Source organism: Coturnix japonica, chromosome 20 (assembly GCF_001577835.2).
Source record: "Coturnix japonica isolate 7356 chromosome 20, Coturnix japonica 2.1, whole genome shotgun sequence".
NCBI classification, from domain to species: domain Eukaryota; kingdom Metazoa; phylum Chordata; class Aves; order Galliformes; family Phasianidae; genus Coturnix; species Coturnix japonica.
In genome coordinates, this window is record NC_029535.1 from 9702722 (window position 1) to 9727853 (window position 25132).

The 25132-nt window shown below is 45.8% G+C and overlaps 3 protein-coding genes across 3 annotated transcripts; 1 reads left to right on the plus strand and 2 right to left on the minus strand.

Moving 5' to 3' along the window:
- Positions 1-18: 18 nt before the first annotated feature.
- ELMO2 (engulfment and cell motility 2) lies at positions 19-15060 on the minus strand. The gene is given in 24 exon segments (XM_015881888.1): positions 19-314; positions 827-904; positions 1217-1299; positions 1641-1748; positions 2022-2134; positions 2214-2377; positions 2699-2835; positions 3189-3297; positions 3378-3482; positions 3827-3961; positions 4508-4630; positions 4959-5009; positions 7115-7150; positions 7797-7875; positions 8722-8764; positions 8767-8863; positions 9092-9191; positions 9450-9631; positions 10236-10286; positions 10590-10662; positions 10904-10944; positions 11357-11483; positions 12051-12133; positions 14970-15060. Coding segments are annotated over 22 exon segments (2187 nt in total). The 5' UTR covers positions 11435-11483; positions 12051-12133; positions 14970-15060; the 3' UTR covers positions 19-113.
- Positions 15061-15065: 5 nt separating this feature from the next.
- On the plus strand, positions 15066-17621 carry SNRPB (small nuclear ribonucleoprotein polypeptides B and B1). Its single transcript, XM_015881892.2, has 7 exons — positions 15066-15196; positions 15283-15434; positions 16117-16228; positions 16487-16639; positions 16807-16945; positions 17097-17222; positions 17445-17621. The coding sequence occupies exons 1-7, from the start codon at positions 15194-15196 to the stop codon at positions 17480-17482; spliced, it is 723 nt and encodes a 240-aa protein (XP_015737378.1). The 5' UTR covers positions 15066-15193; the 3' UTR covers positions 17483-17621.
- Positions 17622-18152: 531 nt separating this feature from the next.
- Positions 18153-23988, minus strand: DDX27 (DEAD-box helicase 27). The gene is made up of 21 exons (XM_015881887.2): positions 23857-23988; positions 23618-23752; positions 23480-23539; positions 23165-23321; positions 22761-22810; positions 22531-22617; positions 22103-22208; positions 21837-22010; positions 21367-21517; positions 21110-21209; positions 20858-20999; positions 20632-20785; positions 20433-20514; positions 20182-20359; positions 19940-20046; positions 19688-19793; positions 19480-19574; positions 19250-19376; positions 18883-18967; positions 18631-18705; positions 18153-18380 (listed from the first exon to the last, which is right to left on the minus strand). The coding sequence occupies exons 1-21, from the start codon at positions 23944-23946 to the stop codon at positions 18365-18367; spliced, it is 2277 nt and encodes a 758-aa protein (XP_015737373.1). The 5' UTR covers positions 23947-23988; the 3' UTR covers positions 18153-18364.
- Between the last annotated feature and the right edge of the window lie 1144 nt (positions 23989-25132).

The window sequence follows — 25132 nt, forward strand, 5'->3', positions numbered from 1 at the left end:
AAGGAAGGAGGCCCGGGAGCCATTGCCGTGCTATTGGTTATTATTACAACTCGTACAAAAGGAGCACGGCGGACAAACGGGACCCCGCCGCACCGGGACGGCCCCCAGCCCCGTCAGCCGTAGTGGTACACGAAGTCGTAGCTGCTCGGCTCCTTGGGGATGGGGGGAGGAGCATCCGGGATCTGTATATTTTCCAAGTCAAGGAGGCGTAGCTTTATCTCCATGCTCAGCAGCGTATCTAAGTCGTTTCGTGTCAAATCACTCAACATATCTTTCCCCAAGAGAGCGTTAAGCCCATCGATCCAGATACAGTACTGCGGAGAACAGGACAGCTGACAGCTCCAGGCATCAGGATTCCCCCACACAGCTCCAAAATAGGCAACCCGTGGGGCAAACAACTCAACACCGAACAAGAAACCAGCGTGCACTGATTCCCAATGTAAGTCAGAAACCCAGATGGGATAAGTGTGAGCCTAAAGCTCCAGGGGGAGTGACAAGAGCTTCTGCTTTTTGTGCTGTTTGGCCCCAGTAAACAGTAAAGAACAAGTGCCTGAATGGGGTGAAACAAAGGCCTTTTCAGTGAGACTCAACTGATCCTGCACAGTCTCCTGCAATAGACTTTTGTCCTATATTCTGTCCCTTCACTCCAAAGGGAAGCAGTCATGGCTGCACAGCTGCCAGAGTTCAACAAGTTTGGACAACACTCAGGTAAAGGGTTTAGTTTTGCTTTTTCCTGTGCTGAGCCAGCAGTTAGATGGTGATCCTTGTGGGTCCCTTTCAGCTCTAGAACTTGTATGATTCTATAGTTAATCACTGCGCTTCTTACCTCATATTTATTAGGCGCGATGAAGTTCAACGTCTCATCGGGATCATACAGTATCGAAAAGGCCAATTCTAACACCTCCTGAATAGAAAAGAATCTCTCACCAATTGATGGAACAAAACACCTTATTGCTTTCAGCCAACACAAGAACAGCAGCATTGCTGCAGCTCAGTGCACTTTCCTAGAACAGCATTAGCAGCCTACAATATAACCAGCCCCAAAGCTCACAGAATGCTGCAATCATATGGAAAAAGCCCAGATAGTAGCCTTTTCTTTTTGAAACAAGGCAATGAGAAATTGCCAATTTGGAAGACCAATTGCTCTTCTTGTTTGCTCCCAGCCTTCATATCTCCATAGATTTAGGTATTATAGGCAAAAAAACAGAGCAGTTACCTTGTTCTGTTTCAGTGCACTTTTCTCCTTCATGTGTGGACAATCCTTCCCTGTGACAATGGCTTTGATATCTGCAACTGGAACTAAGAGTGGAAAAGTAAAACTCACACAAAGGAAATACTGATCAGGAAGAGACAGCACTTTTTGTTTTGCAGTTGGGCATTTTTTTCTGCTTTCTAACTCATTACTGCAGTTTTCCAAAATAAAGTACGAGCAATGCATCCCTACAGCTTCCTGTCCTAAGAAAAGCCAAGCAATTGATGGTGCTAAAAGGATTTGTGCAAAGGTCAAACATTTATCTCATGGCTGTTAGGAGCTTCAGCCACAGCCATCCCTCTTTTCTCTGGGATGATACTCATTAGAGCCAGTAGATAGCAATGCACAGAACACTCACTGTGTTCAGAGAGCAGTAACTGGGACTTACTTTTTTCCTGCAGTGATTCAAAGGTCACTTCCCCCTGGGCATTATCTTCCAGATCTCCATAGTGCAGCACTTTGTGGTTCAGAGCAAGGCGACAATACCAAAATCTTTCTGGAACTCAGAAGAAGTAGAGCAAGCTGAGCAGGATCATTCACCTGAGGCCTCACAACCACTGACCAACCCCTCTACCCCTCCAATTCCTCAGCATTATTTGCTGTTCATGAGGATACAGCTGTATTCTTAGAAATGCACATCTCTTCCATCCCAAAATACTGGTTGCTACAGACAGATCAGATTGCCAGCTTCCCTTTCCGACAAGTTAACCCATCAGGTATTTTTGCCTACAGTTCACATGAAGAGATGCAGTGCACAAAGTCACCTCACCTTGTCTTCTGCGATTTCCAATCTTCCGAAAGCTGCTCCCCTCACAGAGCCTGTTCAGGCGCTGTTGTTTTATCAGCTCCAGGATCTCAGGCTGGATTTTCTCTCTCAGCTCCCTGGCAATCAAACACGGAAGAGTAAGCAGGAACCAGTGACAACAAGAAGCACAAGCAGTTGTTCTTGTTAGGCACCTACACAATAGGTGGTGACTGGAAGTCATCCTGGCTCATTCGCTCAGACTGGCGTAGTCTCAGAATCTCAGAATAGCTCAGGCTGCGCAGTTTACTCTTGAACTGGTCCAAAGAGTTGGGTTTAGAGGGGAGAGCCCGTGTGATCTGTTCCCTCACAACCTGCATAACCTGAAGTAGGCAGAGTGGGAAACAAGTATCATTTTTGCTGTTTAACGGCAGAAAAGAACTAGGGCTCAGCTCAATGGCATCAAAAAACACAGCCAAGAGCATCAGTGTACCAGTGGCTTTGAAGATCCAAAACATAGAATGATCTCAGGTCATACCAAATAAAGATTGCACCATCCTCCCTTACAGTCCACATCAAGGCCCTGACGTACTCTCCACCCCCATCTCTTTAACCAAGCGTACTTGTCACGCAACTGTCACGCAAGGCTGAATGAACACACTGTTCTGCAAACAATTCTACAAGAGCTCCCCACTCTGACAGACCTTATTAAAGTCTTCTGCCGTTGCCCTCATTTCTTTCCAGGTCTTGTTCAAAAGCTGGATGCAAATGGCAAACAACTCCTCAAATGCACGGTCATGAGTGAAAAACATGGGGTGATAGTCATTCCGGCCTTCATTAGCTTCAAGAATAAACAGAAACAGTTTGGTTGGTTTCTTTTGAGACTGTCACAGCTACTTGACTTTTAAGTTTATGGTAGTTTCTAGAATGGTTTTTGTACAGCGTCCTAATGAAGCTTCAGGAAGCCGGAGTCTTCCACTTGCTTCTGTTTTTAAGAAGAACCAGAACACATACAACAAATTTTCTTGTTTAAATTCAATACTGGTATTACGGGGAAACTGACAATACAATTCCAAGCTACCCCATCCTTACATGGCAGAAAAGAGACCAAAGTACAAATGCTTGAGAATCTTCACCAATCTGTATGTTAACCCAGGACAGTCACTCAGGAGATTGCAGGGCAATGTTACTCACGGAGCTCCCCAACTTGTAGGATCTCACAGAGCATCCTGGTAAGCTCAATGGCACTGCGTCCAAAGGGACACTCATGCTTATCTTCTCGACTGCTGTTCTCCAGGACAATCTAAAGGAAGAGGGCAGAAGAAATAGCCAGAATTTGTTGCTGAGGTGCTGCTACTTGCAAAGAACAGCAGCTTCGCTTACCCTGATATAGGTGTCCTGATGAAACTTGGCCAAGTACAGCATGTTATCCAATGCCAGCATCCCTGGAGGAGTCTGAGTAAAATCCATAGCTGGATTGATGTGATTCTGCAAAGCGTGCAGAAATAAGCCACATAAATTAGCCCAAAGAAACGTTGTGAGAATCTTTCCCAAATTCCTTTTACATCTACCCAACAGGTAACCTAAGACACCCACTGACAATGCTATCTAAACTTTCTAGAAGAGAGGCCAAATCTGAGTTTGTCAAGAATAAGTCAGTATCTTCAGAGGATGTGCCTAATGAGCCCTTGCACTTGTCCAAACAGTAAGTTCATAATAGTCTGTCCTGGAAGTCTGAGTTTAGATGAGTTTCTAGAAGTCAGATATAGAAACATGGTGAAGCAAACAGCTGTTTCTGTTCCTCCCGCCCACCCCACCCTGTAGGTGCATACAGTGAATCCCAGCATCTTGTAGTCCTTGGTATACATGGCTTTGCGTTTTTCTGTTCCACTGCCAGGGATGGTGTTGCTGTCAGACTCTGCATCAAATGCAATTCTTCTCAACTCAAATATGATGTCTCTCTGTGCCTGAGGGACAGAAGGGGAGGAAATGGTAACATGTGAGCAATCGGCAGGGCAGTGTTTTCCTATAACACACAAACCCACTTCTCTCCAGAGCCCACACAGTGAACACAAGGAGGTGCCAGAGGTCATTGACATTACATAAAATGAGGCAACCCAGTTCAAAATGGCAAGTTTCAGCAATCCCTATGCATTCAGATAACGCTAAGGTATTTCTTGTTTAAGACTGCAACACATTTAATAATTAAGTAACAATTCTTAATAACTGTCCAGCTTCCATGCACATTGCAAAGAAAAGTATCAAAAAGGACATTGAGGCAGAGAAATCAGCTTGGCAACTTCGCATCACACTGGTCAGGAAAATACGTGTCTTCCAGCAATGTGTCTGTAAAAGCCCCACAGCATACAGCAGGTTAGTCATGAGCATACGAGAAGCTCAAAGACCACAACGTGATGTGAGCATTAGTTTCACTTTATGTACAGTCTACTGTAAATTCAGTAGAGTAAAGCATCTGAACACCCCTTCTACTTTCTATCAGCTCTAATAGCGACCTGATCATTGGGATCCATCTTGGTCATCATTCTCTCTTCCAGAAGATTAAATGTAAGGACCTGCAGCACATACAGCTGATGTGCCATTTCTGTTTTAATTGGGCGGTTTCCTCTGATCACATGCTGCAAAGAAAAAAAAAAAAAAAAGAAGAGAATATAATGAATATAATACAAATGGACAGTGAGGTATTAGCTGCAGGCAACATGCCAGGCTGCATCTACATCTCTGCATATGAAGGTTCAACTCTTTAACCTCCATATTCCATCAGACGCATAATGGTAATGCTCTCTAACAGCAGGAAGAAGCATGCTGATAACTCCCTTTTGAACAGGTCGATTCAATTTCACTTTTCTGAAGTTCTGGGAGGGCAGCAGACTTTAAACTGTGCACAAGTGAGACTTTTATTAAGAAAACATTTAGAAAGTGTTCAGCCATTTCAGGCATACTCACATTCAGGATTATAGACCTCAGGTGCTTCTGGGCAAATGAATTAGCCATTTCCTGTAGGAGATTGGGAGATTAAATGAGTGAAACATAAGCAAGAAGTCCACATCATGCAGAAAGGAGAAAAAGAAGGAAGCCTATGAATTGGAGACAGCATTGACAGATGACAAAGTGCTTTCACCACAGACTGTCAATTTAGCATGGAGTCTCACCACAAAGCAAGCAGTTAAGTTGGGATGCAATAGTCATCTTTACCATGGCACAATTCATGGATGGCTCCCATACAAAACATTAACATGGAGCAAGGCGCTAAGGTAAACCAAGAATAGAAGAAAATTTAGCTAACACTCAACATCTAACGACACATATCAGGAGATTTGGCTGCAGGGAGCATACTGTGGATTGCCCAGAGAACCTGTGATCTACAAAAGGTTCCTTCAATAAGTTTTCTGCAGCTTTCTATACCTAAATTCACACCCAAGATAACAAGGACCAGAGGACACAGCATTCAGTTCTCATCCATCTCAAAACTTGCCCTCTAAAATGTACACTGCCTTCTGTTTTCAATCCTATAAAGATGTTTAGAAGTCAATTTAAGGACAATACTGGCAATCTCCTTTCACCTGTTTGGAGAGCAAGACAATTGCTAATGTCAAGGTGGAATACTATCAGAAGTCCCCATTATCACTTCTGCTCCAAGCAGAAGCCTGCTAAAACAAGGGTGCTATGCTGACTGACAGCCAATCTGTAGCATCTCCAAGTCAAGCAGCACTCACATTATAATCAAAATAAGCCAGTGCTTTTGTTGAGGGTATCTTAAGAAGCAACTCAATGAAGTAGGAAGTGGTTTCAGACTGCCCTGAGTCATTATTTTTAACCATGACTCATAAGAGGTATTGTTCTACTAGAACAAGGCTTGCTGTTAGAATTTGTTCACACACACAACACAAAGAATTCTTACTCAAAAAGAATTAGTTTGCACATGGGAGAAAGTAAGAGTGACTGAAGCACAGGAAACAGTGGGAAGGACAAAGACAATTAAATGACTCTGAACAGTATAGTAAGAAGCATGAGCACGCACACAGCCTAACCAGTGCCAAAGGATCTGTGTTTAGCACAGAGTCCAAAAATACCCATTTCACTGCCTGATGGGGTCATGGCATCACAAAATCACTCAGGTTGGAAGTGACCTCTTGAGGTCATCTAGTCCAATCTGCCCAGTTCAAATAGTATCAGCTCAATGAAGCTGCTCAGAACAGTGACCAGTCAGGTTATTAGTATCTCCATGGACTACACAATCTCTAGGGAACTTGTTCTGGTGTTTAACCACCTTCCACAGATAAGTTCCCCCCCCCCCCCAACTTGTGTTCAGACAGAATTTTCTGGGTTTTAAAACGTGCATATCATTGCTTGTCAGCAATGTAGGTACAACTGAGAAGAGTTGGTCTCCATCTTCTTTATTCCCTTCCATCAGATATATAAATATCTGTATTGAGAAGATCCATCTGAGCCTCCTCTTCTTCAAGCTGAGCAACATCAGGTCTCTCAGCCTCTATATGAAAGATGCTCCAGTCCCTTAATTATCCTCATAGCCCTTCATGGCTTTGTGTATTGTGTTCAAGGGAAGAAAGAAAGTAATACATATCTTGGAATTTTGTTTGCTATGAAATATATTATCCAAGCTAAATTATCTATAGAGGAATATGTTCCCCCTCATTTTCACATGTTAAGCATATTGATTAATTTCAGATTGTTATGCAAAATTTACCGAGGTCATAGTTTCTTTTCTGAAGGGGCTACATCTTCAGCAAAAAATGAATTATTTAGGTTTAAGGTGACCCAGATTTCTACAGAACTGTTTCCAGTTTAAAACTTGTCTCACCTCATTAGTTTTACAGTATAGTATCAGTTCTCAAAGCAAGCCTTTTATGATCATTAATGTCTCGTGCACACACTACGTCATGCAGTTCTCTCATGCTACTGAGCCTTTTCTCCCCTTCATAATCTGAGTACACTCCCAGGAGGGCCCCCATCTTTTTCCCTAGACTCATCCACTATCTGAATCTTGTATGTATTGTCTCTAAGATACAAGGAGGCACAACTGGAGAAGAGCTATATGCCTACAGTTCTGCATGACCAGCCCCCAACCTTGAGTTACTTACAGTGATGGGCAGGTCTAGCGGGTTAAGCAGCTTGTCCTGATGGCAGAAAGCAAAAAAATAAAAAAAAAGGCACAAAGAGAAGCAGACAAGATTTAGCTCTGAGTCCAGAAAAATAAAAACACAAACAGGGCACTGGAGAAGAAAGGCTTAACACAGAAAAGCTACACAATACAGACACACACACATTTTGCACATAGCTGAGATGTCACAGGGTTTCTCAGATCAGGTGCTTCATTCTTCCCATTTGCCATAAGAAATATCCCCATATGACTTCAAAAACATATTGCTGTTGTTGTTGGCTTTTTCTGCGTACGCGAGTGTTAAATAAGCATATCCAACATCAAGGACACTACCCACAACCTCCCTCTGCCATCCACTGGTCTCCCATAGAGTGCAGTTCCTTAAAAAAAAATTCATGCTGTACAGATTGTTTTCTGTCTCTCAAGGTCTTTCAAATTCATTTCTGAGAATCTTCTATATGCAGACGTGTCGCCAGAACAAATTATTATACAGGACAGCATTTTTTCCTCTATAAGCAGCTGTTTTAGAATGGCATTAAGTTCTTGGCAAGGTCTGAGGTCTGCCACAGCCAAACAACGCAATTCCTAAAGCACAACAGTAAACCAGTAAATCTGAAGTAACTCAGTAAGCATTATTTGGGTTTAACTAAGCAACTACAAACCTGTCTCTTGTCCTCAGGTGCCTTCAGGAAGAGGGCATTGATCAAGGCAATGGCATACGTCTGAATCTCTTGGTTTGAGCTGCAGAAACAATAACGAGAAGATCATAAGAAGAGAACAGGCTCTTTGCCTGTGTGTAACAACATTTACTGCAGCTCTTCTGCATTTCAGTGTACAAGCAGGATTCAGGTTATCTACTTTGATGTCATCGAATCTTTCCTGCAGAGCTGCAAAATCTGACAGAAATTACCAGTAAAACAAAACAGGACAAGTCAGTTGTGAGGAACCTGCAAAGATCAAGTCTAACTGCCCGATCAGTTCAGGGTTAACAAAAAGTTCGTGTATGTTACTGAGGGAATTATCCCAGTGCCCTTGAACGCTGACGGGCATCAACAGGCACCAACCACCTCACTAGGAAGCCTATTCCAGTGTCTGACTACCCACACGGTATATAAATTTTTCCTAATTTCTATATAACTCCATTATTAAGAAGGTTGTGTGGGCTGCAGCCTAGCAGACCTCAGAGCATGACAGTTTCAGCAGAGAAACGCATCACTCTAAAGCTTAGTGATAACACAGTCTGTTATATGGCTACAGCTAGAAACCTTACTGGAGAAGCCCTTTTTCTCTTCATGTCAATGGAAGCCACCGAACACTTTCATCTCTGCCAAAGGAACTAATGGAGAAGGAAACATATGGCACTGCCTTCTAACCTCAGCAGTTTGGCTCAACCTAATCTTTTCCTTATTTTCACTGAGTTTCACTAAATTTAAACATTGGAAAACCTCAATTTCAAGTAAGATATCATATCAGAAGTACTTCAAAGACAGTATCTTTATGTGTTTCAAAGATAAATGTGTATATTTTCAAATGAACAGAGATTCACAAAATTGATTTAGATCACACCACTGTTTGGTGGGTACTCACACTTGCAGATGAGAAATGAGCTGCCCCACAGTGATCTCTTCTGATACAGAGTCTGACTGTTCAACACCATACTTTCTAGAATGGCTAGGGATCGTTGGAGGATGGAGACATCTACCATAGGCTGACTGACATATCCTGCAATCTAAAACCAGATGAACCATCAGATCAACAACAGATGCCCATCCAGCAAACCTTGTGGTGAATGAGACAAGGTAAGGGAAATACGACTCAGAAAGCTGAAATGAAACCATAATATCACACTGAGCTGTCAGTTCATATTCAGCTTCTAAAAGTCATTGTGCTGGTCCTGAAAGCAGTGTTAAAGCACAAGAAGAAATAGTATCCACTCACCCCCTTTACCCAAACTTGCCTGTTTAATGAAAGTTATTGAGACCATGTCCCAGGAGACGATACCATGGTCCATGAGCTCCAAGAAGGCAGTCAAGGTGAAGGCCAACATCTCACTGTAACTAAAAAAGAAAGAAAGCAAAAGGAAATGCAGTGATAAGCAAGTTGGTAGCAAGGAAGAATTCAGCTCAGATAAACTAAGCAGAAAAGCATCACCTAATAAAAAAAGTATGATTTTGTCTGAATTATTATACTAGCATTTGCTATAAGGTTAGCTGCTTAATACCACTACTTCAACAAGCAAGATTTGCCTCTACTTGAAGCCCTGTTATATTAAGTCAATACCCCTGTTCCAGAGTTACGGAATACAAGAAGCTTACTGGGACAGAAGCTTGGTCCCACTCTCCACAAGTCGTGTCAGCACTGTAATCCCTTCCATGTTGATGAACTCTGTGGCAAAGGTCACATCTGCTGAAAGTTTAGCCAGTTCCTTCATGGCATCGAGTCGGACTTCCATACTGTGTGACTGGATCCTCTCCATTAGCTGGCGAGCTGCCCTAGACTGGGAAGGAGGGATGATTCCATTACAGACTGGAGACTGAGTCCCGTCAGTATCAGCAGCATTCTTTGAGATATCCACAGACAGGAAAAAGCAAGAGAGGTGCAAACATTTGACAGAGGAAGTAACAGCAATCACCAGGTATAAGATAGACTAAAAAAAAGCTGCTTCTGGTGACAGGCAGACAAGTAAAAATCCTTAACTCTAACATGTAAAAGAACATCTCTTTATTCTTGGTGAGATGAATGGAAGTGAATATACAAATCTAGACCAACAGCACTAATCTGCAGAAGATGGCTACTGAGCTTACAGTAACAAGAACTCACTGGGAACAACTCCCAGGGGATCAAGTTTATCTATTGCTTTTCTTTCTACATGATGTCATCAGTACTCTTGCTTTCTGATAGGTACCAACTGCACTCAAACTGGGAAAATAAGAGTCAGGTGCCTTCCTACACACAGATCTAGGATGTGCACTAAAAATGCCAGTTGGATTTATCCACAGAAAGGTAAAGGCTCTACAGTTCTGGGGGAAAGAAGAAGAAAAGCTGAGAGACAAAGAAGAGTCTATCACACTAGGAGAAAGAGGGATGTGAGGAGTACTTACTGGGGAGACCGCCAGCTGCAGGATCGTTCCATTCTTGATGTCACAGCGAGTCTGAAAGACAAAAGAAACAGAAACTACAGGGAAGTGTCTGAAAAGGAATGCAACTGAACCTACAGTGCACAATCGCATGCAAAACTAAAGGGGTTACTATACCATATAGCTCTGCTAAGGTTTTTGAAATCAAGCCATCGAGTCCAACAGGCATGGAAATGGAGAAGTGCAAGGCTTTTCACTGGAATGATACCTTCTCAGTGATTACTTTTGATAGTAGAGATACTGACTAATGGATTAGTAACAGTATTGCTCCGTGATGTTAGTTCAGGACATCAACATGTAGCTATCTCTCAGACTGACCTGCTCTGTGATGTACAGTTGAGGACCATCGGCATACCGTAATGTGTAGTATTCAGGGTTTGGCAGAGACCACCTGGAAGAGAAAGAATATGTGAGCCTCTTCCTCTCAATTAGGAAAAGCAGCTCAATCACAGGTAGGTGGAAAAGAGTTTCTCTTCTTCCCTTACATAAAAACAGGCCCATTCTGTGGCTGGAACTGCAACAGGCAACATGAACGATGCTAGCTGTGCACTGACAATCAGAAGACTTTCCACAGTACCTCAGCAACACCTATCAGGGCGACAGACTTTCTGCACAACAGAAACTAGACTTACCCATCACAGACCTCCTTGATGATGGATGCAAGAGGCCTTTTCTAAAATAAAGAGAGAGAGAGAGAGTTCTCAGTATATTTCTCTCAAACACAAACAAAGCAGCAATAGGACAGATCAATACAATGGGAAAGGCATTGCAACAAAAGTGGTGATGACGGAAGGACCAGCACAATAGAAAGGTGCTATAAAGGAAGGGAAGAAGATTGCACACCTGTATCAGAAGATTCCAGGTTCACAGGGGAAACTTCACCAGAAAGGGATCTCTAGAAAGAGATCCTTCCCCAGTGGCAGTCAGCTCTAAGAGAGGTGCAGACAGACTGCACCCCTTCTAATCACACAGCTGAATTGCCTTCACCTGCGCTCCCAGGGCTGAGCTGGTCTTTTCTCTAGGTACTCATCCACTGGTTTAGGCCAGGACTCAGCACTACATTCCAGCATGTTATGAGATCTCACCTGATCTATTTCCAGCAGCTGGGCATTGGCACCTGGCCACTCTACGGCTACTTTCACAATGTCTGAAGGGGGTGGCATTGCTCCAGATTCCTGCAGGTGCTTTCACAACAGCATGCAACCCCCACACCTATTAGGAGAAAAAACAGTGAGATCTGAATTATTACATTTCATTTGACATCAAGCTTCCAAAGGCTACAGACAAGCCTTGCAGCCTGCTGGGCATGCTCAACATAGACAAAACATTTGGTATGCCAGGGACCAAGGCATCATACTAAAACAACACACTGTGAAGTTTTCTGCCTAACATTAATCCCTAAGATATACTTCTGAGAGATTGTTAGGAGTACCCTAACAAAAGGAGACTAACTCTCTCATTTAACATCCAGTCTATGCTGTAAGGTCAATTTTCAGGACTAATAAAACAGAAGTTCCCTAGACTTGGCTATTACCAGAATGTGAGAGCAGGGGTATACTGACCTGACAGCCTCCCTCCCGCAGGCCAGTGTTTACAAATGCTGTTATCACACTTCAGATATCTCAATCTATTCAAGACACTCCTACACAAAGTAGCAGCAGTTGGCTTTATTCCTCTCCCTTCCTCTAACACCCTTATTTCAAAATATGAGCACTCATTACAAAAGAAAAGACAACTCTACATCTGCTCTGGAAGTCTGCCTTTCACTCCTTTATCTACCTTAGAGCATAAGCTTGTGTTCAGGGTTTGGTCCCAGACAGCTGTCAGACACGGTGATTTGTGCTTCATCTGGTAGTAAGAGGCTGTAAAGAAATGTACTTGTTCAGTTCCTTTTCTGTCCTCTCCCATGTGGAGAGACTTGCCCTACTCACTCCCATAGAAACATGGGGAGAAAGTCACATTGAAGACCAACACCCACCCACCAGCAGCTCTCAGATACAACAGCTTCATGCTTCCAGACATGAGATCTGACATGCCACAAAAGTCCTGCCCTTAAGGACTCTTCTTTACACTCAACTTCCAGAAAATCCAGGAGATAAGCATATAAATGACAATTCCCCAGCTCATATGGCACCTCCTGCTGGGATGACCCGATTCAGCTTTCCCAGAGTGAAAGATCAGAGGTGAGATGATGCAGAGCAGGGACAGTGTTTCATGATTAGTGCACTTGTCCAGCTTCTTTGATCAACCAAGAAAGAGATGCTAAGACAGGCTAAGACCTGAAGGGAAACCAGCCACCTTAGGAGCTTTCCTGATACAAAGAGAATGACTAAAAGGAAGAACAGATGAAAGACCTTTCCATGGATCAGCAAAGACCGAGCAGCTGCAGAAGTACTTGGCACAGGAAGCTGGTCTGCATGACTGGACTGCCCTTGGACACAGTACAGTATGAAATCTGCTGAGTCTACCACAGAATGTGTGTGTGCCAGGCCCGTATAAGATGTTGCCCTAAAGAACCACAAATGACCTCAAGAAATAAAGTTTACATGGCTCTTCCTTCTCTATCAAGGACTGGTAAGGCCTCATGGACACATAACACCTCAGGCACACTAATTTCTCTGCTTCTGCACACACACAAACCTGTGAGTATCATCTCACTCTGGTTTACTCAGCTTCCAGACTCAGACTCTATTGGTTTAGAATAAAATCCCAAAAGAGCTGCCCTTCAAAAAGCAACAGACTCAGCAATCAGGATAAACACGTGTTGAGGACAACGAGAGGAAAAACATTTATATAATGATTTCTATTGCTCATGCAACTGGTTGACTCTAAAATGCAATTTCGTACAACACCTGATACTTGACTTCTTAATCATGGAGGGAAGACAATCAAGCTGCCTCCCTCTTCAAGATTCACTTTGAATCAATAAATTACCTCTCGTAACAAGTCTGTCCTTCAGAGAATGCACGTCAGGTAACAAGAAACCCTCCAATTTGAACAAGGTGAGGTCACACAAAGGAAGACTGCTTAATTAGATCAGTACTAATGATGTATCTGATACAACAGCTGTTTAGAAGCCTTTGTGAAGAAGCAGTTGCTACAATTTCACATCATTGTTGTGATCAGTTACTTGCTGGTCTCTCACAGCATATATATATATATATATATATATATAAATCTCACATAAGCAGTTCTCAAGGCTTTATGCAGGGAGAGAGCAGTCAAGATGAAATCCATCAGAAGCAAATTCACTCTGTTTCTGCAGAGCGAGGTCCATCATATGAATCAGCAACGCAGGGCTACAGAGCAAGAAGAAATCAGCAGAGCCACTTATAACACGCCATTCAAGAGACTTCTGAGGAGCTGCGAGCTAAAACAACTGGAGTATTTTAAACAGAACTTCCCTATTCACAAACTCAACCTTCTTTTCATCACAGATAGAACAAATTGTGCTGCCCGCAGAATGAAAATGAGGAGGATGAAAGAACATTCAATGAAAAAAAAAAAAGCTGCCTGGTAGAGTCCCCCATTTAACCAGTGCACGGCTGCACAGCTGAAAACATATCAGAGCCGATTCCCAGCGAGTCCCCAGCAGGTTGTACAGCCAGCCCAGGCCAAAGGAGGGTTAGTGCCATTAACGGAGTGACCACCCGGCTGAGCATGCAGAGCAGGCGGCTTCCTAACCCAGCAGCAGTCAGACGGCAGCCCGACATGGGACCATGTACAGCATTCCAGGTTACTTCACACACCGAGCAATGAGAAACTCAATTCAATGAGAAACTCAATTCAATGAGAAACTCAATTCAATGAGAAACTCAATTCAATGAGAAACTCAATTCGCTGCGGAAAGCGCTGAGCCAGGAGCTCAGATCTCTGCCCGGGGGCCTCCTATGACTGTGCAAAGCGGAGCGGGCTGATGGCACCGGGCTGAACGCTCAGCACGGACTCCCTGGCAAACACAGAAACGTGGTGACAGGCAAAAAGAGAGAAGGCTTTATTATTTGTCATCAGTCAAGCGAGCTGAAAAAGGCTGTAACGCCACTCAGCGACAGCCCGGGGCGGGCCAGACCCCGACCTACGGGATGAAACATTTGTTTTGGTGAGCTGCCATCCCCAACATCCAGCTCTGCTCGGCTCCGGTTCGGCCCAGCACCGCCGCGGAGCGCGCTCGTAGCCACAGGCCGAAGCCCCACGGCGGGGCGTCCAGATGGGGAAGGACCACGGACAGAGAGGAAGCGGCGGCAACAGCAGCCGGCCCGGCCCGGCCCGGCCCAGCCCCCGAGCAGCACCCGGCCCTCGACAGCTCCATCCCCGACGGCTCCATCCCCCGCCGCCCCCGTCCGTCCCTCCGCGCTGCCATAGAGACCGCAGCCCGGGCGGCCCCGCCCTGCCGAGCCCCGCAGGTGCGGGTCGGGCCCATCGGCAGCGCTGCCCGGCTCCCCCTGCGGCCCACGGACGAACGGAGTCTCGCCGGCCCCGCATCCCCTCCGCCCCCTCGGTGCCGCCCGGCCCCGTCCGCGGGTCCCTCGAGGACCGGCACGGCACGGCACGGCACGGCACGGCACGGCACGGCACGGCCCTCCCTCCCTCCCTTCCTTCTTGCGGCGGTTACCGGCGGTGCCCGCAGGCAGCACCCATATCACCCATAACACCCACAGCCCCCACACCGCCCCGTGAGCTCCCGCCGACGCCCCGCACCTCCTCAGCCGGGCAGCGCCGCCCCCGCCGGCGGCGGAAACGCGTCCATTGCGCGGCGGAACGGGCGGGGCGTGCGGGCGGTCCGCGTGCGGGCGGGCGGAAATCGACGGTACGGGATAGAGGAGCTTCCGGTAGAGCGGGAGGTGGGTGTGCGAGCGGCGGCGGGGACAGAACGGAGAGAACGGGGAGCACCGAGAGAACGGGGAGCACCGAGAGCCGCAGCCATGGTGAGCACAGCGGGAGCTGCGGGGGGGGCCGGCCCGGATGAGCCGCTGTCCCCGGTAACGCGCGGTGTAACGTTGGTCTATTGCAGACGGTGGGAAAGAGCAGCAAGATGCTGCAGCACATCGATTACCGCATGCGGTGCATCCTGCAGGACGGCCGGGTCTTCATCGGCACCTTCAAGGCCTTCGATAAGCACATGAACCTCATCCTCTGCGACTGCGATGAGTTCAGGAAGATCAAGTGAGTGGAAGTACCTCCCGGCCCAGTTGGACCACCTGCCTCTTCCAAAACCCTCGTGTTTGTTTCACTTCTATCCCAATAGCCGAGTAATATCCTAATAGCCAAGTCGTACCTTTAAGCGATGCTACCGCAGCCCATTAAACGTGATATGGAGGAAAAAATAGTCATAGAGATGCTGTTCATCTTCTGTTTGGGTTTCTCATCGTTCTTAGCCTGGTGGTGTATGTGTGTCTGTTTGTTTTCATAGCACAGACTCGGCTCTGGAGCAGTCAGGTTGTGTCTTTCAGTATTTTAGGAGGTTTCTTAACGTTATTAAGGTTCTTAGAGCAAGAAAAGAGATGTGGACCCATCAGTAGGGCCTCTGTGATAGGACAAGGGGAATGATTTCAAGATGGGAGAATTATATTGGATGTAAAAAAGAAAGTTATTACCATAAGGGCGGTGAGGCAGCAGCACAGAGATGAGGTGGCTGCCCCAGCCCTGCAGGCACTAAGGTCCATCTGAAGGGCTCTGAGCGCTGATGGAGCTGTGGGTGTCCCAGCACACTGCGGGGGTTACACTTAGTGACCTGGACAAATCCCTTCCAACTCACCCATTCTATGATTATTCAGTGCATGTTCAAAGAACAACGTGATTTTCTTTTTTGCTGCCTTGTAACGTTTTCTTTTTCTTTCCTCGTTAGACCTAAGAATTCAAAACAGCCAGAGCGGGAAGAAAAACGAGTCCTTGGTCTTGTGTTGCTGCGAGGAGAAAACCTGGTGTCTATGACAGTTGAAGGGCCACCTCCAAAAGATGTAAGGAGAATGAGTGCAGAACCAAGGAGAAAAGGAAGGGATGTTTGGTAGATGTGTCCTTGTAAGAGGTGGCTGTTATGCCATGTTCTGGGCTTCCAGATGCCACTGTGGCTGTAGGCACAGTAAATTTCAATGCAGAAATTTCACCTGTTCATTGCCTCAGACACTCACTGGTCAGAAGAGGGATGTGGGGGTTGCTAAAACCTGAGGATTTCTGCTTTGATACATTTTTGAGTGTGTGTGTGTGTCTGTTTTCAGACTGGAATCGCCCGTGTGCCTCTCGCTGGAGCTGCTGGAGGACCTGGAGTTGGGAGAGCAGCTGGAAGGGGAGTACCAGCTGGTGCACCCATGCCCCAGGCTCCAGCAGGATTAGCTGGCCCTGTCAGAGGAGTGGGAGGACCATCCCAACAGGTGAGATGCTGTGGACCACATTGGGATCCTGTGGTATTCAGGGAATTGTATTACACGGTTGTAAAGGGGAGACTGGGAGGGTTTTTGGAATTAAGAATATAAGTTTTGGTTACGGAGAGTTATAAACCAGATACAGTTTTCTGTGAGCCTCTTTATGTTGTTGGCAGGTGATGACACCCCAGGGTCGTGGAACGGTCGCTGCTGCTGCTGCAGCTGCCACTGCTAGCATAGCAGGAGCTCCAACTCAATACACACCAGGACGCGGGGGTCCTCCTCCACCCATGAGCAGAGGAGCCCCTCCTCCAGGTAGGATTTACCATAGAGTGGAACAGCAAATAGCCCGCATTATGGGGGTGATGGAGAGCTGGTTTTGAGGATGATATTCTGATATGCCATTAGGCCCTTTGGCATTCAGCTGAACTCATGCATGTACTTGTTTTTTTTTCTCTGCCTTAAGGAATGATGGGACCCCCTCCAGGCATGAGACCACCCATGGGTCCACCAATGGGAATGCCACCTGGCCGAGGTGCTCCTATGGGAATGCCGCCACCAGGCATGAGACCACCACCCCCAGGAATGAGAGGTGAGTGGAGGTTTTCCTATCTGCATAGGAGCTATAATGTAAAAATCAACCTACATTTGAAGAGTGATACGCTTCAGTGGCTCCATAGCTATGCTGGCTGCCCTCAGATGTATCAGTGTTGAAAAAGGGGCCCAACGCAACGGCATAGGATAGAGCTCTCTGGTTCATTAGCTTTGCTTCCTCTGACTTCTCCAATATTCATCACTTTTTCTTTATTTTCAGGACCCCCTCCCCCTGGCATGCGTCCACCAAGGCCCTAAGATCCTCTACAATGTACCTTAGAAGACTAATAAGAAAACACACTGAGCAGTATCACTTGTTTGAACTTTGCTATGTATATTTTCTATTTACTGCTTGTAAAGTTTGCCCTTTTTAATAAAGCTGGAAAACAACAGTTTATGACTAGTGTACTGGTCTCTTCAGGACTGCACTTGTTACCTTTTTGCTCTTTGATAAGGTGTGAAGGAAGATGTTTGAACAGAAGACTGATTCCCATAGACAGATCATCTATAAGCAGTTGGATTTAGGTCGATATTGACTCATCCTTTTTAGGAATTGAGGGATGTTACAAGATTTTATCAAGCAGCAGATGAAAAATAATTCTTAGGGAGAGTAAGGACAGTAACAAGAGATTAACACTGCTGCAAAATTAGGGGTTACTAATCAGAATTCTCCCTTTTCTTACTGAAAGATCAGTATTCTGGTTGCAACTGTCTCGCTTTCTGTTCAGTATCCTTTTAGAGGATCAGACTACCCCTCAGAAGGACATTTGGGGTATTCCACTTAGAAACAGATTTTGAACCTCGATAAATCCTTTCATCCACATTAAGTAACAAACACAGAAGCACAAGAACTAAGCATGAAGAGTGACAGAAAGAAGGAACTTAGCCCAGCTCTCGCTTGCTTGAGCTGTTTTATAACAAAAAGGAATTTTTCTTTTTTACAAAATTTATTACTTTGGCTGAAGATATTTTTTCACACAGTGTTCAACCAGCTATAAATGAACAGTCCAAAGCCATTCTGAGACTTGATGAAAATCTCTTCAGTTTTACTGAACATCTCCCAGTGTGAAGAAATCCAGGACCCGGAGACAAGTCTGAAGCAGACAGACAGCCCAGATTCCCCACTTGGTAGAACAGTTCTTACTTCCTCTTGTACCTGAAAGAGAAGATCCTTGAATCACATTGCACCAGCCTACCTTGATGATAAGGAGCAGCACGGTGCTTTTACTAGGTAATGCTCTCTCATGCTAAAATGTAGAAACATGCTACCACAGTCTCTTTGATTTCTCCCAGACCCTGCAGCAGCAGATTAAACTGTTGTAGAAGCATCAGATGTCTTAGAAAGGGCCTTTAAACCATTACAGTAAAAGGAAATAAAAAACTTGGAATAGAAAGAGGAGCGATACCTGGACTTGGATTTAAAGTTTCCTCCTTTCCTACGCTGGGCCATACCCAACCGCTTCCGATCCTCAAATGATGGACTTTAACAGAGAGAAAAACAAGTAAGTGTCACAGGTACTTCTAGAAAGATACCTTGCACTGCTCTGCTCTGCCCGTAACATGTCTAGAATGGATCCTTTTACCCAGCACAAACTACTGCTGAAAAAGTTCAGACACTACAGACGTACAATGCTAATATACTGCTGCTAAGCCATTACCCTGCACGATACTGCTTCAGAGCCTTCCTGCTTGTGTTGGTAAGCTCTTCATCAAACACAGACACCTTCTTCTTCTGCTTGGGACCTAATACAAGGAGACAATACAGTAGTCAGAACATTGGCTGTAAAGAGAAGGCCAGAGCATCACCCCGTTTACTAAAGCCCAGTATTTGTAACCACAACGATTAGCATCACCATCAGCAAAAGCAATGACTCCCCCCTCTGCAACTGTGTGCCCTGGCCAGCACCAGCAGCCATTCCTTCTAACTTGGAGCTTCCCACTATACAACTCAGTTCATTTCACCCATATGCAACAAAGAAATCAACGTAAGGTTTATCAGCTGTGAAACAGAAGCGTTTTCTCCACCTTTTGGTGCTGTTGCTGGTTCCTCTTCTGGCAAAGCTCGGGCTCGCTTCATTCGCCGATTTCTTTTTGCCAGCCGCTCAGCATACATTTGAGATTTCAAGATTTCAAACTGTGATCTCTCCTCTGGCTAGAAAGTGTTAAAACGTGCACTTACAGCAATGAGAGGCTTTGCTTAGGAAAAAACTTGGATAATTCAATCCAGGGTCCCATTAACCCATAATTATACTCACTGTCATTTGGGCTTTTTTCTGTGTGTCCTGCATAAATTTCTTCCTTTTTTTTTTGCCTCGTAATGCTAAGTCAAACTCCTGCAGTGCTTTAGCCACTGAGGAAAGACAGAAAAATCAGGGCATAAAGATCTCTCGTCCCTGTCTCGTGACAGAGCATGTTCTACTTGCAGCAATGGAATTTAGCATGCCCAGCATTGCTACAACTCACTTTTTTCTTTCTTCCTCTCCTCACGGGTCTGGAACCAGCTCCTCTCTACACCCTTGGTTGCAGCCTCCTCTTTTCCTTCCTCCAGCTGCTTCTTTGCCTTATTGATCTGAAACAAGTCAGACAAGATTCAAGCTCATGGTTGCCAAGGAATATCTACCACTTTCCCTTCTGAAGTACACAGGTTAAGCACACTAAGGTCGTCTTCTCCTTATGCATTACAGACTCCAGGTCAGCATCCTAAAGAAAACTTACCTGAGCCTCTGACTGCTGCATTTCACGCTCCTCACGCTCCAAGCACAGAACTGCATACACATCTTTTTCCAGATTCTCAATCTTTTCTCGGAATTTTAGTATGACATCTGAAAAAGATCCAGTGTGAATTCTATCAGAAGTAGCCTATTTAATGTCCACTCTACTACTCAGCATCTCTTTCAGTCTCTTCTCTATATAACAATGTTCCTTGCCTGTGGCTCTGCTTTTATCTCTGTGCATACCTTGAGGGAGAATTCTGGCTTTCACTGGTGTTTTGGCAGACTTCACGATCTCCTTCAGCATCTTCCGCTCTTCTTCTCCCACGAGTGAAACAGAGCGACCAGCCCTACCTGCTCTTGCTGTTCGACCCACTCGATGAACGTAGTGTTTGGTGGTGTTGGGCATGGTAAAATTGATTACCTATTAAATAAAGTGTTAGTAGGGAAATGACATTGAAGGACTCATTAAACACATCAGCGTTGCAAATACTCACTGTTTTAACACCTTCTATGTCAAGTCCTCGTGCAGCCACATCTGTAGCTACCAGAATATCAATCTGTTCATCCTTAAAACGCCTGAGAAAACATAGCAAATATATTAGCTATGAATTTGGAGATTCACTTTTTCCCTAAAACTTCCAACTTTTACTTATCTTGTTTCTTCCTATGACGGCCCAATAAGCCTGGTAATACCTGAGTGCCTCCAGCCGCTGTGCCTGGGAGAGGTTCCCATGAAGCTCCCCAACCCGCAGACCCATCAACCCAAGCAGGATGTGCATACGATGAGCTTGTTTCTTTGTCTGGGTGAAAAGCATCACATGGTCTGGGAAGGTCCGTGTCAGTAGAGCTGAAAGAAAGTCCTGTCAGCAGCCTGCTTCAGTCACCTACTGATTCCATCTTTTCCTTGGTCATTGCTCACCTGACACAATGGCCTCACGGTCTCCCTCTCGGTTGGGTCTAATCCGGATGAATTCCTGCCTCAGGAAAGGGGCAACATCCGTGTTGCTGTTCACAAAAATTCGGGTGGGATTCTTCAGGGAAACAGAAGCCAAATCTTTCACCTGTCAGAAAACATTAAAAAAAGAAGTTCAATGCTTTCTAGTGAAAGACTTAATAGACAACCATCCATTCAACCGTCTGCCTGAGCAGGTTTCCCAGCAGCCTGTTTTACCTCCTCAGTCATTGTGGCAGAGAAAAGCATTGTCTGCCGGTGCTTGGAACATAACCTGATTATTTCTTTCATCTGTTCCTCAAAGTATTCATCCAGCATCCTACACAGCAGAAACACAGCAAGATCAGGCAGCTTTATCCAGTTCTAGCTAAGAACCGTTTTGTAAGGCAGGGTAGCAAAGACTCTGCCTTATACCCTGGGAAAAGGAGAAGTGGAAGCCACCGTTACATTTTTCACCACTGTTGTGTCTAGCCTACCTGTCTGCCTCATCCAAAATGAGCACTTCTACACTGCTCAGGTGGAAAGAGGGACAGTTGTGGAGATGATCAATTAGTCGTCCAGGAGTTGCAATAAGAATGTCTGGCCCAGAGCGCAGAGCTGCTTCCTGAGTCTTCACATCTAGGCCACCTGGAAGAGAGCAAGTGGACAGCTGAGCAGGATGCAACTAAGTACCTACATCCAGATTGCCTGAGAAATGGGAAAAAAGCACAGATTAATTACACATTCACAACTGGAAGCGACCTCACCTTTTCTTTTTATGGAAAACAACAAAACCAACAATCAAAAAACCTGCATGGCGCTGGAAAGTTAGATTTTAATATCCCGTACACATACAGAAGCATGTTTACAACAACCACAGTGTCCAGTTTTAGAGCACAGCATTTGCAGTTCCATACAACAGTCTACAGTGACCTGTGCAATCCATGTATGCAAACTCCATACTCACCTACAGCGAGGCAAGTTGTGACACTGCTGAACTGTGCCAGCTGTTTTGTGACAGAATGCACCTGAATACCCAATTCTCGTGTTGGCACAAGAACCAGTACCCTCGTTATTGGGGCCTGACGAGGTTTGTAAATCAGGCGCTCAAGCACAGGCAAGATGAAGGCAGCTGTCTTGCCTATAGAAGAAAAATTAAGAAGAATTACCAAAAATTATAAGTTACTGTGAATACTCTGAATTCCCCATGTTCCCCATGGCTCCAGCCCCTACCTGTTCCAGTAGCAGCACAAGCACAAATATCCTTGCCCAGAAGACCCACTGGGATACAAGCCTTCTGAATTGGAGTCGGCTGCTTGAAACCAAGAGCTGTGATTGCCTTCAAAGGAGATGGAGCAGTTAAGTGCTGTCTCTACTCACTTCTATTGAGGCTACATCTAGAATCCTTTCTCCACTGCTGGGCTCCCCAACACACGGGGAACTACTGGAGTGTTCAATATAGGGTCATAAAAATGGTAAAGGACTGGAGCACCTCCCACATAAGGAAAGGCTTAGAGATCTAACTATCACACCATACCACACCACATTTCCTTTTCAGAGGGGCTGCAGAGAGAGGAGGAATGTGATGGCTTTGGGTGGTGGAGAGAGACTGTCCAATGTTCCTTAGAACAGAACACATAATAACTAAACCAGACAAATACCTTTAGCAAAGGTCGGGAAAGATTCATGTCCTGGAATGACAAATTATCATCATATTCAGAGGCGTCTTCAAAAAAGCTTTCTGCTTCCTAGAAACAGCAACAAAAGCAAAACAAGAAAACCACATTCAGCAACACAACATGCAGTCAAAGCGCTCTGGTTTGCTCTGTGTCCTACAGTTCATTACAACCTTACTGGCTGGACACCTGCTGCCATTGTCTCCAACACTTACTTTTTGCCCTCCTTTTTTTGATCTCTTCCTTTCCTTCACTTTAAGCGTATCTGCAAAGAACGACAACAGGAACTTTAGTGCAGATAAACACAGAACAGCATGTTCTGTGCATCCCTGTTTGGTACTTTTTGCTTCTAAGAAGTTATTGATGAAAAAACCTTAGAAAGAAATACAGGCAAGCAGTGGAGTAAAACACCAAGCAAATCTCCTCACTCAAGAACCACTCCAATAGAAATATCCAAGCGACCATTCAAAACGAGCTTGACTGATCAAAGAGACCTGCAGCCAACGCAAAGCAAGAAATCCTTGTTCATTCCCACCAAGACTTCATTAAAGGCTGTTCTCCAGCAGATCAGTGGCCTGTCCCACTTTTGCTTTTGCAGATCAGGGGCCTGTCCACGTACCTGCTTTGGTGAAGATAGTTTCATCTTCCAATGAGTACTGGGACTCGTTGTCCTCTTCTTCCTCTCTATCAAAGTCCTCACATTCCTTCTTTTCGGACTGATCATCCTCAGTTTCTGCATTGCCACCTTCCACTTTTGCTTGCTTAGCTTCTTTTTCCTGGACAAAGCATAAAACAAGCCAAGTGGATAAAATGAAATGGATAATTCTGCATACAAAAGAAACCCCAGGCAGGTATAGCTGCAAACACAGCTTGAGCACTGCGATCAGAGGGAGCAAACTCGTTCAGTAACGCGACTCTTGGAGGAAAGCCTGACCTGCAGCTTCCTTTTCTGCCTCACTTTCTCAATCTTCTCATCCAACGTGGTGGCCGATCTCTAAGCAGGAAAAGAAAAGTGCTGGTGAGATGAGACCGTGACATCGCGTGTCGATCCGCTCCGTGCGGCTGTTCTCACCTTGCCGCGGATCTGCCGCAGCGCTGCCGCCCAGGTGCCCTCCCCGCCGGCCTCCACCTCCCCGAAGACGAAGGCAGCGCTGAAGTCCCCTCCTTTCGCTCCCCGCCGCACGGGGCCCGGCACCGGCCGCACCTCCTGCAACGACACCCGTGAGCGACAACCGCCACCAGGCGGCCGAACCGAACCGGCCTCACAGCATCCAACCCAAAGCGACCCGACCCGACCCGACCCGGCCCCACCTGCTCATCCTCAGAGTCTCCCGATTCGGGCTCCTCGGGCACCTCGTCCCCCTCCCCGATGGTGCCCACCAGCCCCAGGCTGTGCAGCATGTCCGCCCCCCCCAGCGACCGCAAAGCACCGCGTGGCCCAACGGCGGCGCATGCGCAGCGGGGCGGCACGGGGCGGGGGCAGCGGCTGCTCCTCCCGTCGGGGGGAAGGGAAACTGGACGGGGGGGTCGTTCCCATAGCACAGAACTGCTATCTGCTGTCCGGGTCTTGGCAAAACCATCTGGGATCTTTCAGTGGCTTTCTCTCAGTCCCCCAGATTGGTAGATTTGCCCCTTTTGGGGACAGATAGACTCGAAAAAGCGGCATTGATACCCAATAGTCAATTCATGGCTCAGTGCTGTGTATGGTACCGATGCTTCCGTAGAGGACTGAAAAATTCCATTGTCTACACCCCACATTAAAGACTGGCCAATGATAACTGTATTCACATGCATGAAACAAATAGAACTTAAATCCATCCTGACTGAGGAACCACTAGAGGGCAATGCGTGACTGTGCCTTGTCTGAAGCGGGGTTAGGGTTGGGGTCTGGCCGAACAGAAAATAAGGCCCGAAGTTAAATAGGAAAGGTTTGCACACTGTGTTTCAAGAGTCCTCTTTAGTTTTGAACCGAGTATGTTAAGCCGGGATTTAAGCATCTCTGGCATTTCATTTTGCATGTCAGTTTCTCTGGGTGAGAACTTCTTACATCAATATTCACTTCTTGCCCTGCAAGGATTTTTACAGCACTCTAAAGTGAAGGCCAGGAAGAGGCGAGGGCTGCAATAAACACAGAGCAAAGCAAATAGAAAATAACTAGAATCAGCTACATTAACTTCTAAGAAAGCTGCTAAAAAATAAATTACCAGGTATGTAATGCTATAACGCAATAGAAAGCACAGCAATAAGAGGGGAACAGCGAAGTCCTTGATTGCAACAAATAAGGATTTGCTCAGTGCAGCAGCTATGAACACAGATGGGGAGCACCTGGTGGGAAGGCAGGGCCAACCCAGGGCAGCTCAGGTGTACGCAATCTATTTGATTGACCAGAAGGGCTGGAGCCAGGATCCACCCCCTCCCAGCCCTTATTTAAGGGTTGGCAGTGCAGGTGTGAGGGTCTTGCTGGCAATCTCTGCGTATCTGAGGCCTTCTGAAGGTAGGCAGCTCTTTTCCTTTTTTTCCTATGTCTGTTGTATTTGGGCTTGTTTTTGGTTGCTGCCACCTAGGGTTATGCTGCTGTGGTTTTATG

What these genes read in the sequence shown, in the direction of transcription:
- SNRPB (XM_015881892.2), top strand. An exon ending in CAGAGGAGCCCCTCCTCCAG is followed by an intron (nt 16,946 to 17,096) that starts GTAGGATTTACC and finishes CTCTGCCTTAAG; the next exon opens with GAATGATGGGACCCCCTCCA. An exon ending in ACCACCCCCAGGAATGAGAG is followed by an intron (nt 17,223 to 17,444) that starts GTGAGTGGAGGT and finishes CTTTATTTTCAG; the next exon opens with GACCCCCTCCCCCTGGCATG.
- DDX27 (XM_015881887.2), bottom strand. Translation starts at nt 23,946, where the DNA reads ATGCTGCACAGCCTGGGGCTGGTGGGCACCATCGGGGAGGGGGACGAG. An exon ending in TTGTGCTGCTACTGGAACAG is followed by an intron (nt 22,011 to 22,102) that starts GTAGGGGCTGGA and finishes TTTCTTCTATAG; the next exon opens with GCAAGACAGCTGCCTTCATC. An exon ending in ATTTTGGATGAGGCAGACAG is followed by an intron (nt 21,210 to 21,366) that starts GTAGGCTAGACA and finishes TCTGCTGTGTAG; the next exon opens with GATGCTGGATGAATACTTTG.